This window comes from Falco naumanni, chromosome 2 (genome assembly GCF_017639655.2).
Source record: "Falco naumanni isolate bFalNau1 chromosome 2, bFalNau1.pat, whole genome shotgun sequence".
NCBI lineage: Eukaryota > Metazoa > Chordata > Aves > Falconiformes > Falconidae > Falco > Falco naumanni.
This window is the reverse complement of record NC_054055.1, coordinates 118,894,295-118,910,557: the sequence shown is the minus strand read 5'-3', so window position 1 is coordinate 118,910,557 and position 16,263 is coordinate 118,894,295. Positions and strand designations below refer to the sequence as shown.

At 37.3% G+C, this 16,263-nt stretch overlaps 1 protein-coding gene across 6 annotated transcripts in view; it reads left to right on the top strand.

Annotated features, from left to right (window-relative positions):
* The window catches only part of NECTIN3 (nectin cell adhesion molecule 3), a 69,630-nt gene that overhangs the window by 30,073 nt on the left and 23,294 nt on the right, over positions 1-16,263 (top strand). For all 6 annotated transcript variants that reach the window (XM_040583076.1, XM_040583075.1, XM_040583074.1 and 3 more), the window contains exons 3-5: positions 3,646-3,942; positions 5,842-5,959; positions 8,700-8,851. In XM_040583076.1, the coding sequence (XP_040439010.1) occupies positions 3,646-3,942; positions 5,842-5,959; positions 8,700-8,851 (567 nt within the window). The remainder of the gene's footprint in view (positions 1-3,645; positions 3,943-5,841; positions 5,960-8,699; positions 8,852-16,263) is intronic.

Here is a 16,263-nt window from a genome sequence, read left to right as displayed (position 1 = left end):
ATTAAGACTGTGAAAATATGAAGATGCTTTTTAGGTCAAACAGTTGCATGGATCTTGTCTAAAGTTTTGTTTTTTCAAACTTACCTTGTCAAACTAGGGCAAAAAATGGCAAGGAATTTTGTGTCAAGCTGTTTCTTAAGATGCTGAGTAAAGTGGCCAAAGTGGTGTTTGAAGGCAGAAGAGATGGTGTGTGGCAGTGTAGCTTGCAGAGCTAATGTAATTTTCGTGTTACTAGCTTCAGCACTGTACATAATTATTTTAAATAGTTGGTTTGAGTCTGTTGCCTTACTAAGCATGGGTATTCATAAATCAGATGTCCTGCAGGCTTCTTGCCAGTGCTGTGAGTGAAGGACAGGCTGCACATACAAGGATGTCAGAGGTGTAGATCTATCACCAGGAGTAAATCTCAAACACTAATGTTCAAATTCTTACAATAAGGCATTAAAGATGCATGTTAGTATAGAAAATGGATCCTTTCAGACAGATCTGATAAAGTAATGGTGTTAGAAAAGTGCTAGTTAGTGAGATGTACTGGGCTAAGAATAAGTGTCAAGTAGATAACACATTAGTTAACTGACTGGTCTTAGAAAACAACCCAAAGCACAACAACAAAACAAATCAAAAACCCTAAAGTCAATAATAAAGGATGAATCAGTGGGCAGGGTAAGTTACACGGAAATATAAGGCTGCTGGTTTTGACTGGAGAGAAAATAAAAAGCAGAAGTAGTATTCTGGAAAGAAGTTAATCAAAGTGTCACTTGATGAAGGGGCTGGCAATTCCATGTCATGCTGTTGTCAAGGAATTAGTGAATATAATGGTAGTTGGTAAATGCTGTTATTATGATCATGCTGACTTCATCCAGATCTCCTGTGCGCAATGGTTAAAAAAATTGGTTAAAATTAACAGAAGCAATTGAAAAAGGCTTATGAAGTACTTAATCAAGAAGAAACTTAGAGGCCTGGAAACAATGCGACAGTATTTGAGGCGCTTAATTTTCTGGATGCTTTATGTTGTTTTTCTAAAAGCGCAAGGACTTGGACAATCAGAGTTCTCTTTGCTTGCGTGAATGTAAAGAGAAGCTAGAGTAAGTAGGGTTAAATTGGAGAGGGGTCATAAATCAGTAAAAGGGCTAGCATAGATGTGCAAATTAGTGGAGAATTCCTAAACAACTGCACATCTGGCTTCCATACTTGAGCCACCATTTCTTATAATTCAAATATAATTAATGCTGTAATACTCTTTTGGATTTACATGGCTATTCTTCTAAGATCTATGAATGAGATGATCCATGTGCAGTGATAACATTTGTCCATTCAGTCAGTTTCTCCTTTGCCTGTTATTTAAAGGGGATAAGGGAAACTGCCGCTGCCCTTGAGCTATTACATTGTGGAAGCAGGTCGCTTCTGCTTTTGGATCTTTCTGGGATTGGTGGCTTCCTTTCCCAAGCTAAACATTGTCTCCACCATCTTTTATTTGACCCGAATAGAGCATAATATTTCTAGTGAATGGGTGAAGCAGGTTCTCCAGTGTTCTCCTGGTCCCCTTCATGTGCTCCCCCCCACCACTACAGTGAGCAGTGAAAGTGTAGGGCATGCTGCAGTATGGTTCGTGTGGCACGCTGAATGGTCCTGGGACAAAAGAGGACTGCTCCAAGAGTCTGTGTATGGAAGTTACACTTCCATAAAAACCAAGTCAGCCAAGAATCCACAAAAAACCTTTCCAAACACCACAATGGGTTATTTTTTTTCCAAGTAGAAAATCTGGGAAAACATGGGTCATATATCCAAGCTATGTCATGTCACGTTCACCATAGTAGCTTTGAAAGGCACTTTTTTTTTTTTTCAGGTGATGGGATGCTTGGTATGGGCATCCATTCACATGTCCAAGCTTATTGCAGAAAGCTTTAGTTGTTGCTAGTGTTGGAGACCAGGGAGTAAGATTTTGAAAGCAGCTCTGGAGATACTTCAAATCTAGAAGAGTGAATGTGGGACTTAGTGGGAAAAATGCCGCTGTTGCTGTATGTACAGTAGGGTCGCTAACGAAGCAGAGGGTAGGCATTCAGAGAAGCCAAGTAGAAACTAGTCCACTCTCCGTATCTGCCCAAACAACCTTCGGTTTGTTAATGAGGTATATTCTTTAAGCACTTACAAGCATAGAACAGAAAACGTATTTTTATAAGGTTATCCATTTAGTAGTTGCCTTTCCTTTTAGTGTTATCACACAGATAATAAACTACCTTCAGACATGAGCAGTGTTAGACTGAGCAGAAAACAAAAACTGATTCTGGCACTGAAGTCACTCAAGCTGAAGATACTGTTACCCAGTTCTCTTCAAAGTATAGGTAGTTGTGAACTCTATTTCATTTCAAGATATGTGGGTCAGCTTCAACTTCTAGGAAGGAGTCTGTGAACTAAACTTCCCTTTCTTAAAGAGTATCGAAAGCTGTGGAAGTTGCAAGAGTTGTCGGTGCTTTGTGATTAGTGAGGGCTGGTCCACTGAGCTGGGTTCTGAAGTGTTATGCTGTGTAGAGATGGCTTCACTTCAGGGGACTCAGATAACCTCATTAGATGAAAAGACAAGGATTATGTAGTAGGCTGGGATGCTACTTGGAAATCTGTATCTTCTAGTATTGAGGGTAAAAATGGCCCATCCTAGAAAGCAAGCCCTGGGTTTGTATCTGAAGCTTCAGACGGTATTTCTGACTTAAGCTGCAACTGGAGCACTACAGGTCTGAAAGAGGTTTCTTAAATAGTAAGAAAAAAAATTAAAGGTTTTCAGTCTATGGCTCTTGACAGTAGACTTATCCATTAGGAACTCAGCTTCTTTTAGAAGGAGGTGGGTTCTCTAAGCCTCAAAAATTTTGGCATGAGCAATGGGTTTACAGATCCTTCCACTTGGAAATTTGAGTTTTGGATGTAGCACAGAGTTCATTATTTCTTTATTTATTTACTTCTATGGGTATTTGCTCACAGGAACATATATAGGCAGAATTTTTTACATATACAAATAAATTGTTTATATCAAACCTATATGAATCTTATGTAAAAACCATGTTGTATATTTGTGTGTACCTGTTATATTGTGTATAAAATATATGTTTGTACATAAATACATTTTTAGAGGTTAACGGTCCTTTTCAGCATGGAATGAAATGAATTTCTACTGCTGTACTGTTAACTTGAGGGTATTAAAACAATCAATGAATTAGCTTTGAAATGACACAAATTGGCTGTATAGATTAATACTTTAAGTGTAATGCTTGAAAGTACAGCAGAATCTAAGCTTTTTTAAAAAATCATGGTATAGTTTCAACCTAATATCTTAAGCTGTCCATTGTCAGGCACTGCAGCCAGAGTACTAGTTGGAGTTTTGAATCTGACCACGTTGGAATTCCCTGACAATGCATTAAATGTAGGGAATGACCAACATTAAACTTCAATGAGTGGACAAAGGTGAAAAGTATCAGCAGGCCAAAGCTTTATGCTGTCATCTCTGCTATGACATGATCTTATTTCTAGAATATCTGATTAGCATGAGCTTTTTGTAAATGGATTAGATCTTGTCTAATTCCTTTGCGCAGCAACAGTTTCAAAGATGTGAAGTCTTTCTTGTTTTAAATGTTTTTTTTTCCTCCCCCTCCATAGTTGAACCAGTTGTGAGTTTAACAAAAGGACCAAACCCTCTAATAGACGGTGCAAACAGGACAATAGCAGCCACTTGTACAGCAGCTACTGGAAAACCTGCTGCAGAGATTGACTGGGAAGGAGGTCTTGGTGAAATGGAATCCAGCTCTATTTTGTTTCCAAATGAAACTGTGACAGTCATAAGTCAGTATATGATTGTCCCTACACGATTTGCAAGAGGAAGACGGATAACTTGTATCGTGAGGCACCCTGCTTTGGAAAAGGAGATAAGATACCCTCATGTGTTGGACATACAGTGTAAGTATTCTGTAAGGTAGTTTTTACTTGGTATCTATCTTATAACCACCCTCTTGATTGGTGTATACCTTCCCCAGGAAGTAATTGAGCACTTACTGCTTGAGGAGAAAAAGGGAAATTAAACTGGATAGAAAAACATGCGATAAGAGGTAGGCTGTGCAGGAGTAGAAACCTAGGGTCTCTGTATTATAAATAAATTAGTAACAAAGCTTAGAATACCATTATGTTTCTATTGTTTGTTTTGCGTATTGGCTCATGGGTAAATATTATTATTCATGTTTGTATTTAACATTGAAAAGATTACAGACAAAATGAAACTTAGCTGATCTGTAAACTGTTTATAGTGCCTTGCAATTTCAGCAGTATTAAAACGAGTTCTAATGAAAATTCATGTTTGAGATGACAAGTTGAAAGTAGGTCTTATGGGGGTCAGTAAGTTATTTTCAAATTACTTGCTAAGCTTTTTCCAGTCTAATTTGCAGAAGGAAACAAGAATGTAATAGATAGACTGCTAACATTTGTTATTCAGATTGTTCATGTAAATTAAACCTGTACCAGGCTTAAATTTGAGGCTTTAAAACACGAGCCCAAAGTGAGATGGCTTACAGTGCTGCTTAGCTAAAACCAGTTAAGAGAAATAAGCCTTAGGCATGTGATCAGTTTTTTGTTAGACAATGCATATGTGACCAAAACTAGCCACTTTCAAGTTCTTCCTTTGGTATCCTGTGCCAGCTGTGTGCTGCTTTAAAGTTCTTAAATCATAGAGGTCTGTCAACTCAATTAGAAGAAATGTGGTGGCTGGAAAAAGTTAACGTTGCTCTTTCGGTTTGACTAGAATATCTTGTGGCTTTGGTTTTGTTCTATTTAGTAAAGAATCACTTATTTGAGCATGAAGTAGTCATTAGTACTGGTTTATGTTGTCAGTGTTGCAATGAAGTTCTAGATAGAAATGTCATTGGTACAGAAGTGGAAATAAATGTTACTTGTTCCTGTGACTGTCTGAAAGAGTGAATAAGAGAATGAAGTTTCGTATTTGAAGTGAAATGAGGGGGCAAGCTGGTCTTGAACTGCTTTTTGTCTGAAATCTGTGCTAAGGCATATTTCAGAACTCTTAAATGAAATTGTATAGTAGCAACAGAGCAGCAAGTGAGGAGCAGAGGTTTTATGTCTTGTTCTTTAGGCTTCCTTCAGTCTTACACTTGCAGCTTTTGCAACTACTCGTCCATCTCTGCTGTAGGAGCACAGATGGATACCAAATCATACCGCTGCTTATGTTTCCTGGTTTACGAATATTTCATTTAGATCCCTCTGGCTTACCTGAAGTGGTCTTGCATTTTAGAGCCATAACATAATTCTACATTATGATGCCAGGGGATAACTGTTAAACTTTTTAACTGGCATCTGTGAACTTGTTGGTTCTTTCCTAATTACTTGGCTTCTCAAAACACTGTTGCTGGTCCTTTGCCGCATTTTCTTAGCGAGAAGTAGCTCTAAATTACCATTTCTCACTTCAAAAAAAAAAGTCAAACAAACAACCCACAACCAAATGTTAAACTGATTCTTTTCTTCTGAAGTCCTTTTGCTTCCCCAGAGTGGGGTATGTTTGCTGAAAACACACAGTGGGACACTTGCAGTGATTAAAACAACTTACTGTTCCTGATCTAATCCACTGCTGCATGTTACATTGTGGCTTGGAACTGTATTGGTGTTTTCAGTGTATTTTGTTGTTGGTTTTTATTTTGAACCCCAAAACAACAACAACAAAAAAGCCCACACCACCAAAAAAAAACCCCAAACAACCCAGAAACCACCTTCTGCTCCACTGAGCTGACCATTACATACAGTTCATATTTAAAGCAAGTATTGTGACTGTTGATAGGTTAAATCTTTTTTTGTCAGATGCCCCAGAAGTTTCAGTAACTGGCTATGATGGAAACTGGTTCATTGGAAGAGAGAACGTTCAGCTCAGATGTAATGCTGATGCAAATCCATTACCTATGGAATTTATGTGGACCAGGTAAATATTTATAAAAAGGGGCTTGCCACATCATTTACAGTGGTATAATCTCTTAGTTTACAGTAAGCACCTGTTATGAAAACAAAAGGAGTGTATGACTTGTATTGTATTGGTATTATCTAGCCTTTAGAAGGAGGATACAAGCTGTGTGTATATATGAGTACGGGTGAGTAGATATCTTGTACACTTACAAGCCTGAACAGTTTGTCATTACTCAAGATAAAGCCTTCTGTAGTTACCTAATAAACTGTGTATGATGCAATATATAAAGCAAAGCCCAATGAATCTAGTAGGGATCCAACTATTATTTCATTAGTTCTGTTTGATTATTACTTAAGTAGATTGTAAACACTTGAGCAGGCTTTTCTATATCTGCATTTTAAATTCTGGAAATTACAGTTGAGATGGCAAATACTGCTTACTGAATTACAGAATTTGTCATGTTTTTCAATAGCGCTCAAGTAGCTGCCAAGACAAGATAAATGCAATGTTTTGCATAATGATGGAAACTGTCTCAAACATATGTCCCCAGTTGAAAAAAAAAAAAAAAGAATTCATGAAATGCAGCTGTTAAGTAAGAATATGGTTTGGGTGGGTCCTACCCTGAAATTTACTGTTTTGCTTTTACAGTGATGGAGGCATTTTGGGTAAGAGACAGAAGAAGATGATAAAAGCAACTGTAGATCAAAATCTGTCCTGTGAAGAAAAAAAGAAACCTAACTATTTAAAATTGGTTTGTTGGAAGGAAATAACTTTCTGAAGGACAGTGTAAATTTATATGTAGCTATGTTACAGTCTTTATGTCAGTAAAATCAGAGGAATGTTTACTGATGTGAAGCTGTAATCTATTTCCCTGCCTTCTTGATGGTAGATATAATTCGGTATGTAGGAACGGTAGGCATAATGTGACTTGAGAATGTTGTATTTATAAGTTTGGGATGGCTTGATGGCAGTTTCACAGGAAAACAAAACATTACTGTAACAGACTCAATCCTAAAAGCAGCCATTGAAATCTTAAGTCAGTATTGCAGCTACCTCTGATCCGAACGGCGTAGCAGCTCTAAAGTAGGTTTACTAAAATACATGCTGCAGTAGGCTGCCACTCCTATCCCATGCTTAGCTTAAAATCGGTGAGATAGCAACAGCCAAAAATTCCTATGTTTAATAATCAATACGACCTCTACTTCCAATTCCAGAAGAAATACACACATTTAAGGCATTTCAAGCTTCAGAGGTCACTTATAAACTTCCTAAGGTTAAAATTGAACCAACTTTTACAAGAATAAGCTTAACTTTCTGGAATAAAACCACTGTGCCACCTTAGTTGAGCAACAACAAAACCCATCCAAGAAGCTGTAATACTGGTAAATGAGGAAATGCAAGGCGGGGGGTGTGGGGGCAGAATTCAGTTCTGTGCAAAAGAAGGATCACTTGAGTGGTTAAGGAAACAGAAACTAGCTGCTTTGAAATTGTGTGCTATTTCACTGGTTTCAAATTCTAGGCGCTTCTAGAACAACCACACCAAAAAATCTTCCCTAAAAGCAAAGGTGACATTGTATTTGCTAGGGTAGTAATGTTCTAATGTTCTCATTTTAAAAAGTTGCATATATGTGAATTGCGTTAGAATAGAGCTTTCAGACCATTTGGCAATTGCATAATGTTTTTTGAAATACTGCTGTTACTATGAATTATGAAGTACATGCTTAATCACTTTTATCAGCTTTATGTGGCTGAAGCAATTCTGGGCAATAAATAGTCTTTGTCAGCAAAGCAAAGGGAATGTTGTCTTGAACCTACATTTCCTGGAGATCACGTTTACTGTTAACCACGGGGGGGGGGGTTCTATTTGAGAACCTATTCTTAAGTGTCGGGGTGGCTTTTCTGTTCAATACTACCTTAAAAAATGATACTTGCTAAATGCTTCCAAGATACGGAGACCTGCTGATCACATCTGAGTGTAGACTTAGTCCTGCTTAGCTGTTAATAGATACTTGGATAAAAGTAAAATGGGATGCAATGGTATGAAGTTACGCAGGTGTTTAATGGGTAGTTGGCAGTTCTGTTAAGATAGTTGCAGTGCCTTTGCCCCTGCCCCTTTCCCTGTTGAGCTTACAAGGTGGTTCCTGCAATCACATGCAGAATGCTAGAGGGAAATAAGATTTGGAAAAACCAGTTGATGGGAAAAAAAATTTTAACCAGTTGTTTCCCCAAATATATCACCAAGCACCGAATTTGGTTTCAGTGCTGTGATTTAGGTGGAAAAGTGATGGGGAATGAGAAAAGGCATGTTGAGAGGGAAGAAACAGCTTAAACTCTTGCTTGGAAGTCCCAGTTGAAACATCCTATAGATGAAGCATGTACTGACAAATACTTATTGTGACTGGATGCAAAAGAACAGACAGATAATCTTGACAGCAGTCTAAATGCTTCTTGGTTTGACTGTTGGGTTTTAGAGCTGCAGATGGATTGTTCCCCCGATTTCTTTTGTGATAACACTGCTACAGCTAAGAAAGCATTATCTGTAGGCAGTTTGCTAGTGCCAGCAGATTTGGCATTTAAAGGATTTGGAACAGAAATTAAACACTGAATGTTGAGTGAATGCTGAGAATATCCAATGAAAGCCCATTGACAATGTCAGAGCACGGAAAAGCTCACTCTCTGAACTATTGCAAATAGCATTTTAAACCTGTTAGACTGTAATCTAAAGATTGACAGTTGGAATATAACTGCTCTGTTTTAGGCTGGATGGGCAATGGCCTGACGGTTTGCTGTCTGTCAACAATACTCTGCAGTTCAGCAGCCCATTGACTTACAACTACACTGGGACTTACGTCTGTAAGGTGACTAATTCACTTGGTCAGAGAAGTGATCAGAAGACAATCTACATATTAGGTAAGTCTTTGCTGAAAAGTTGGAATTTTTGTCAGTGATTGAAATAGCAAACTGAAGAGCCAGTTGATGCATAAAATATTAACAGCTTTCAGTTGTGTGAAGAGCTTTTGAAAGTATGGATTTGAGAGCTACAATAAAACTTGGGATTGACCTGGCTTCAGTAACAGCAATGTATAGTGGAAGTTCTTGAGGTTGAGGTAGTTCACATAGTGCTTCTGAGATGATTATATTCTCTTGGTAGATGAAGTTTGGGGGTTCTTTCCAATGTTAACCTGCATAACATTAACCTGTGCCTTGCCTGTAATAAATTGGAAAAGACGTATTAGTGGGAGGGGAACAACTATGTTTAGTTATGTCAAAGATGCTCTGCTTTAAAGAAGTTAGGATTATGATCTGTATGTGTGCGTTGTATTCCAGCTATTCATTGTCTCCTTTTCTCAGGATGCATATATCCAGTAACTATAAAGTATCTTATGCAGAACTCTTGCTGATCTTAGTGTGGTAAATTTGTGTGTCTCTTTAGCACCACCACTGCTGGAAAACATCCTTATATCTATTAACACAACATAATTAATGTTTCACTATGACATCTTTGTGAAAGAACAGCACGATGTAGGGTATGTGTGAATAGTGCTATACAAATGAAAAAGCACTCCAGATTTCCATAACAGATCAGCTAAATTAGCTAATAGCTAGCTTGATCAGTAAGTGCTAATGTGTTATCATTTTGTAAGGAAGATAATAGACTTGAAAATTAAAACTTCATTATGTTGGGTGGTGGTGATGCTCTTTAGCAAGTTCTTGACATGAGTTATTCCACAATGTGAATTGTCAGAGTGCATGTTGTGCAGTTCAAGGAAAAAAACATAGATGACTTGTTTGCAAGAATTTAAAACTACATATGAACACGTAAGGGTGGAGATGAGAATGAAAACTTAAGATTATAAAACTGAAGGTACAGCATGTTTGAAACCACATCTTTTAGAACTCATATTTGACAGTTATCTGCATCTTCACAAAAAAGGATTGGGTTTGTCAGACTGACATAACTGCACTGCAGGGTATTGTGGACAACCAGTAAGCTCTATTTAACTGATTAGTCTATGACCTTGTTAACTGGGAACTTCTAAATAGTTTGAGACATTGGAATTATTTGTGAACAGTTGAATTATATAAAATTCTGGCTTTGAAAACTGACAAGTGCTGCAAATCAGTATGAACATAATTTCTGTGAGAAGTTACTTTTGGATGCTTGGTTCTAATACCTCCTTTATGGAGAAGAATAACTGCCTGTGTGACAGTCTCAAAAAAATTACAAAGACTGTTGCATTGTATCAAGTCCAACAAAAATACCATCATTAAATAGGATGAAATATTCTCTTGGAGTGTAATATTCAAATACGTTTACTCAGAAAATAATGATACATGTTTTTATAGCTCTGTTATGAGCCTCAATGTAACTGTAAGGAGGGGTGAAGTTTGTTGAAGTCCACCACTTCTCAAGTTGTCAGTTCTGTGAATGTGATGTGCTGTAACTACAACTCATGCTTTTTACCCTGGCTGTCATACATGAAAATATAAGGCTATCATTCAGTTTGTTTGAGAATAGCAGACTAAACTGGGTTAACTATAAAATCGCATATATTTCCTAAAATGAATCAAATTTTTGAAAAAGCAGAATAGACATACATGCTTGTGCAGCAATACAAATACTTTAGCTGACATTAATTTCAATTTTAAAGAACTTAATGTAACTTTGGCATGTAGCATGATCAACATCTGAGAAAATACACGTGATTTTTAGGCAACTTAGAATAAATCTGGTGCTGTATCACTACAACTAATGCTCAGGCAAGTCGTAGACATCAGTTTAATGCTGAAACAAGCATCCAGCACTCTGCTTTTAGATAGCCTGGAGAAGATAATACATAGTGCTTTTAATCGGTTTGGTATAGACTTTACGTGTTTAGGAGATCAGATTAAAATGAGATAGGTGAGGCAATCGAAGTATAGTACCTGTATTACTTTCAGAAATTAATAGTAAGCACATTTTATTGTAACTGTAAGAATAACTTTTCAGTGTGACTGGCTCTTTAAGGTCATTTCACCTACTTAAAAATTATGCAGGATGGATCAGTGACTGAAATAACAAATATGTCCATCTTAATTGTCATTCAGGTTACCCTGCAGAGGGGAATGTGGGAGACTGGTGTCAGAAGTATTGAAAAATGAGACTGCAGTAGTAAACTTTTAAGTCAAACTGCTTACCACCTTCATGTTTGACATCACTGAGCAGAGACTATCTAGATACTTAGATACTAGTGATGGTGAACATGGCACTGCTGTACTGTAAAAGAATCGCTCAGTTAACTTTTCATAACTCAGTTAATGTTTCTATTTTGCCTATTTTACACTGTCTAAAACATGGCAAAAACGTGAACTGAAACTTTGAAGATAGCAGTCAAAGCTGTATGATCACACCATCTTTCAAATGTTAATTATGAAGCTGTCAAAGAGGATTTATGAAGTTGATGTTTCTGAACAGTCATGATGCTGGTAGTTGTAAAGATTTTTAACTGCTAGGGAAAAAAAATGCTAGTAAGTTGGAATGTGTTGTAGGATTGGAATGTAAGATGAACAAAAAAATGGTTTTGGTCCTAACATGCTTTATTGAAAAATAAAGCTGTATTTTTAATCAATTCTGTGATCCTAACCTTTATGTTAAGATTCCTGAAGTGGAATAAGGAAATATAAGTTAAGTAGTTGACAAGGGACTAAATAGTAGATTTACCAGCTTCCTATTACAGGAGATGATCCAGCTTTATACAGGTAGGGGAATATTAAATATAGGGTGTTTGAAGCTAGAGCCTTTTTTAATGCTGGTTTTAAAGGCACAGGTGTCCACACTTCACTTGTTCAGTGATGTAAAGTTAAACTTGGCATGTATATTTGTCCAGCAAAAGCAAGTCGTGCTCCTTATGGAGTTCAGAGGTGATCAAGTGCTGAAATTTCTGACTTGGTCCTACAGCAACAGGTTTTCCAAAACAAGTTGTCAGCTCTATATGTAAAGCACTTCATCTATGTACATTTACTCAGGGGTGGGTTTTTTTACACAAGGAACTGAATTTTATTTTCTTGGCTCTGTGTTCCCTCACCTTCATGTTGTTTACTGAGGCTTCCCCTTTATTTGTGAGAGAGAGGTGACCTGTGAGACTCATACTAAGGTAAAAATAGACTTGCTTCCTCTGTCATCTTTTTAAATGCCTGCCTTTGGAGGAGACTTTTTGTTAAACGCAAAGCCAGCCTGGTTTTAGCCAGCAGTTGCAGCAATTCTAGGAAGATGTGACTTCTAAGAACAGTCACCTTCTTGCAGAGTGGATATTGTCAGCATTAGCAGAGCACAGGCTGCTCATCACTTCTGTTTTTGTTTCTTCATTTATAGACCTATTTTCTGAGAGCACTGTGAATACGCAGCTGTATTAGGGATAGTGATAAAACCCACTTTTTCTGCTGTATGGAAAAGGGAGTCCCCTGACTGCAGACTTGTGTGCTGCCTGGTATAGCAGGCTTCAAACTTTGAACATCATTCCTGAATATTCCTTGCAAGCTTGAGGTTACGATAACACGTTTTCTCATGTCCAAAAAAATGCCAAAATATTCTATCTGGTGTGTGGAAATTCCAACTGGAAAGTGCAAAAGTACACTGGACTCGGAAAAAGGATGATTGATGAAAGAAATGGTCAGTTGCCTTGAGGCTTGAACCACTCTTCAATCATGCTGCCAAAATGAGGGGAACAGACTGAAGATACTCCTAGGCAAAATGTTCAATTCTAATGCAGAACCCATGTATACAAGACACTGTGGGGAGAAGGTTATGCAGTGTTGGTAACCGCTACTCAACTCCTCTAGAGTAGGAATGATTGGAGAAGCTGTGATAAATCTAAAAATCATTAAACCTCAGATGTTAAGAAAGCCTTCTTCAATGGAAAGGCTACCTTCCTTGCTGTTAGAAGGTTGTTGCACCATAAGCTTTTCAGCAGTTGGAAGAAAGGGCTGTTTTTATAATGCCTGGCTACATAGTTGTGAAGTACTTGAATTTTTAGGTATTTAGCATCTAAAGGAAATGCAGCAGTAGCAGCAAGTTAAGAAGCAGAGGTAAATATGTCTTTGTGCAAACATAGTTCATGTACAGGCAGACACTTTTCACTTGGTAAAATGAGAACTGCAGAGAAGTATCTTGTAATTTGTGTGAAGCCAACTCACTGCTGCTTTCTAAGTCATTGATAGCAGGCCTTTCTCTTGCAGAAGGCAAAGACAGGATTGTGGGAGTCGAAGTGTGGGGCTTGAATAGTGTAGGCTTTGTGTCTTGTCTTCAATAGGGAGAACTAGACATTGTCATGGCTTTTGGAACTACTTTGTATTAATACACAACTACTAGCCAAGGTACCTTCCCTTCCAAAACTTTGTTTCTGTAATGCTTAAATGACACGTTTTAGCCAAAGGATGTGTGTGCCACTATTGAGTTTTCTTCTTCATTACTATAGAGGTGGTCCCTTGACCTGTGAAATACTTTGAAGTGGGCTGAATCCCAAGTGGGTTGTAGTTTAAAAATAGATTCTCTAGCTGATTTTTACAATGGTGTGCTTGTAAGCACACCAAGACAGGACTTAACCTAAGATTTTGAAGCTAATGGTGTGGTTCTAAGGATGATTCGTCCATCTCTTTGTCCATTCATCCCTGATACTTGGCTTCATGTTGGCTTGGAATTCCCATAGGAACAAAGATGGGTCCTGAATATTTGAACAAGGCTTTACTGCAGGGGGATTGAGGAGTGAAGATGTAGTGTTTGGTGATGTGAGACATACCTTGTAGTTGGATGTCTTAACTTATCTTGGGCAGAGTTTCTACATTTATTTGGATTGTAAGAGCTGGGATAACTATCAAGAATAGTCCTTTGAGGGAAAAGTAAAAATACCAGAAGCTTTTGAAAGCTGGTACTGACTTCCATGGGAAACATCTGAGAAATAAGTAATAGAGGGAAGACTAAGCAGTGTACAGTGACCATGGTGCTTTGAGAAGGTATTAGTTTTATTTGAAGTAAAGAGTAAATCTTGCTTTTCTTGGTAGAAGATTGTCAAAGGCCTTGGAAGAAACTAGGAAAAAACAATCAGTAGGAAATCAATGTTTTTTAATAGTCATTTAAAACAATTGACTTAAAGTGGTGTGCTTGATGTTCTGTGGAAAGCATTGAGAACTCAAAACCACATATCAGTGACAATGTGAACTCTTATAATTAAAGAGCTTGTTGGTATGAAAGAATAGTCTTTCATACCAACAGACAAGAGTGGAATTTCCTTAATTTGGAGATAGTATTTAAGGTGTGATTTACATGCAAAATTATGTGGAGTGGAGGTAAGAAACTCTGGCTTTCCTGGTTTTAATGTTGTTTTCTATTTGGGTGCAGGGAAGAGAAAAAACAAATTAGCTTTACTTTCAGAAAGCTCTGGGTGGGTGACATCAGAAGTTAACTTTACATGTTGTTAGTTGTAACTGGCCTTATAAACAAGGAGGGACTATTTTAATTTCATTATTCTTCAGCAATAAAAGGTCCTGACACAAGTAGACAGTAGAAGTATTCATGGTTATATATTCGAGGAATTTATTTCAAAATGAACACTGAAATGATGCTACATTTGCAATGAATTTGAGATTAATATGTTAATTAGTGCTTTTAGATAACGCACTGGGACTACCTGACAACTGGTGGATGAAATGGAAGTTTTGAAGGAAGTGTTTTGCAAATCACTTGTATTTTAATATGTTAATAATAGACTGTAATTGTCACTGTGTTTATTTCATGTGTTTGATGGTTGAATGCAAATGCCAGGATGCAAATACTACGTACTTGGGAATGCGTATTTTGTATTGTGTATGTGGAAGATGGGATTTAAGACCTCTTTATCAGAGGGAAATAGATCAACAATTACAAAGCCAGTCTAAAAAACCAAAGTACATACGGCCTGGAAGAAGATATTGCTGGTACTGCCTGAAACTGTATTTTAATCTAACAAATCTTGTGTCTAAAGCAAATATATTTACAAGGAAGAGGATTTTGAGTTTAACTTCTTGCCCTGTGGTTTTGTGGGATGTGGGAACCCTGGTAAACTAGGATTCCATAATCTCTGTTTCTTTGTTAAATTATTAAACTTGCTTTAAATTGTTTGTTACTAAAATCATCTGAATTCCTCTTGTTCATTTTGGTAGTGCATCTTCCTTGTTCAGTTTCCTGTCTTCTGTCAAATTAATTTCATTTATGTATAGCTCCCTAACAAATCACCACTTCTACATAGTCAAGTAATATAACTCTGTGCTTTGAAAATCCGTGTAAAACCTTACTTCTGTCAAGCTTAATGTTCTGTTCAGCAGTGAGGTGCAGTCTGAAGTATGATTTGTAGTGATCATGACAAATGTGGCAATTCTGTGTAGTATGAGAATTGTATGGCAGTCTGAGTAGTAAAATTAAAAAATATATTTATGAATCTTTCAAGTTATGACTTGTCAAATAACTGGAAGCATGACAAATCTCCAATTCTATCTATTTTGCTTTTTGTGGTGGTAAATTTAGGGTGCTTCTGCAATACAGTAGCAGTAGTTCCATGAATCTTGCTTATGGGCTTTTAACTAAATGACATAATGAGCTACTTGGCCGTCCATATAATATTCTCTCTAAAATATTCAAGCTATAGTAACGTGTTGAGTGTTTGTTGCTTTACTGACTTGAAAATTACCTTGCATTGGGTGAGGCAAAAAGCCGGTTTTATTCAGTTTCAGTGTGGCACAGAAATAGAAACTGAAGTTGCATGTCACATTGCGATTGACTGGGATAATCTCAGGAGGCTTTCTCAGTGTCATCAGCCCATCACTTGCAACCCCGTCTTCAATACAGATGTGATCTCCAGTAGATCTAAAGAACAAAGGAAAAAGCTGAGTGCTGGAGAAGCTTGGTATCTGGCAATCTGTTGTTTACTTGCATAACGTGATGTGAATCAGTTTATATTTTATATTAAGAAATTGATACGGAAATTTCTTTCTGCGTGAGGGATCAAATTGCTTATAGGACAATGCCTAGATATCATTTTTACTTCAAATGTTCCCTTTAATTTTAAAATCCTGAAAGCTCCTTGCTCAACGTAAGTGTTATTTTGAGATTAATACATGCCATTTTTAACTGTGCTTCTTTAACTAATCCCAAGGTGTAGCGGAGTAAATTGTATTAATGCAACAAATGTTTTTGGAGAGAATAGCTTAATAGCTTAAAAATCAGTAGTTCATGTGCTGCTGACTGAGCACACAACTCATAGTTTTTCATTCTTGCACTTGCTGCCCTGAACTATTTTTGAAGTGGGAATTTG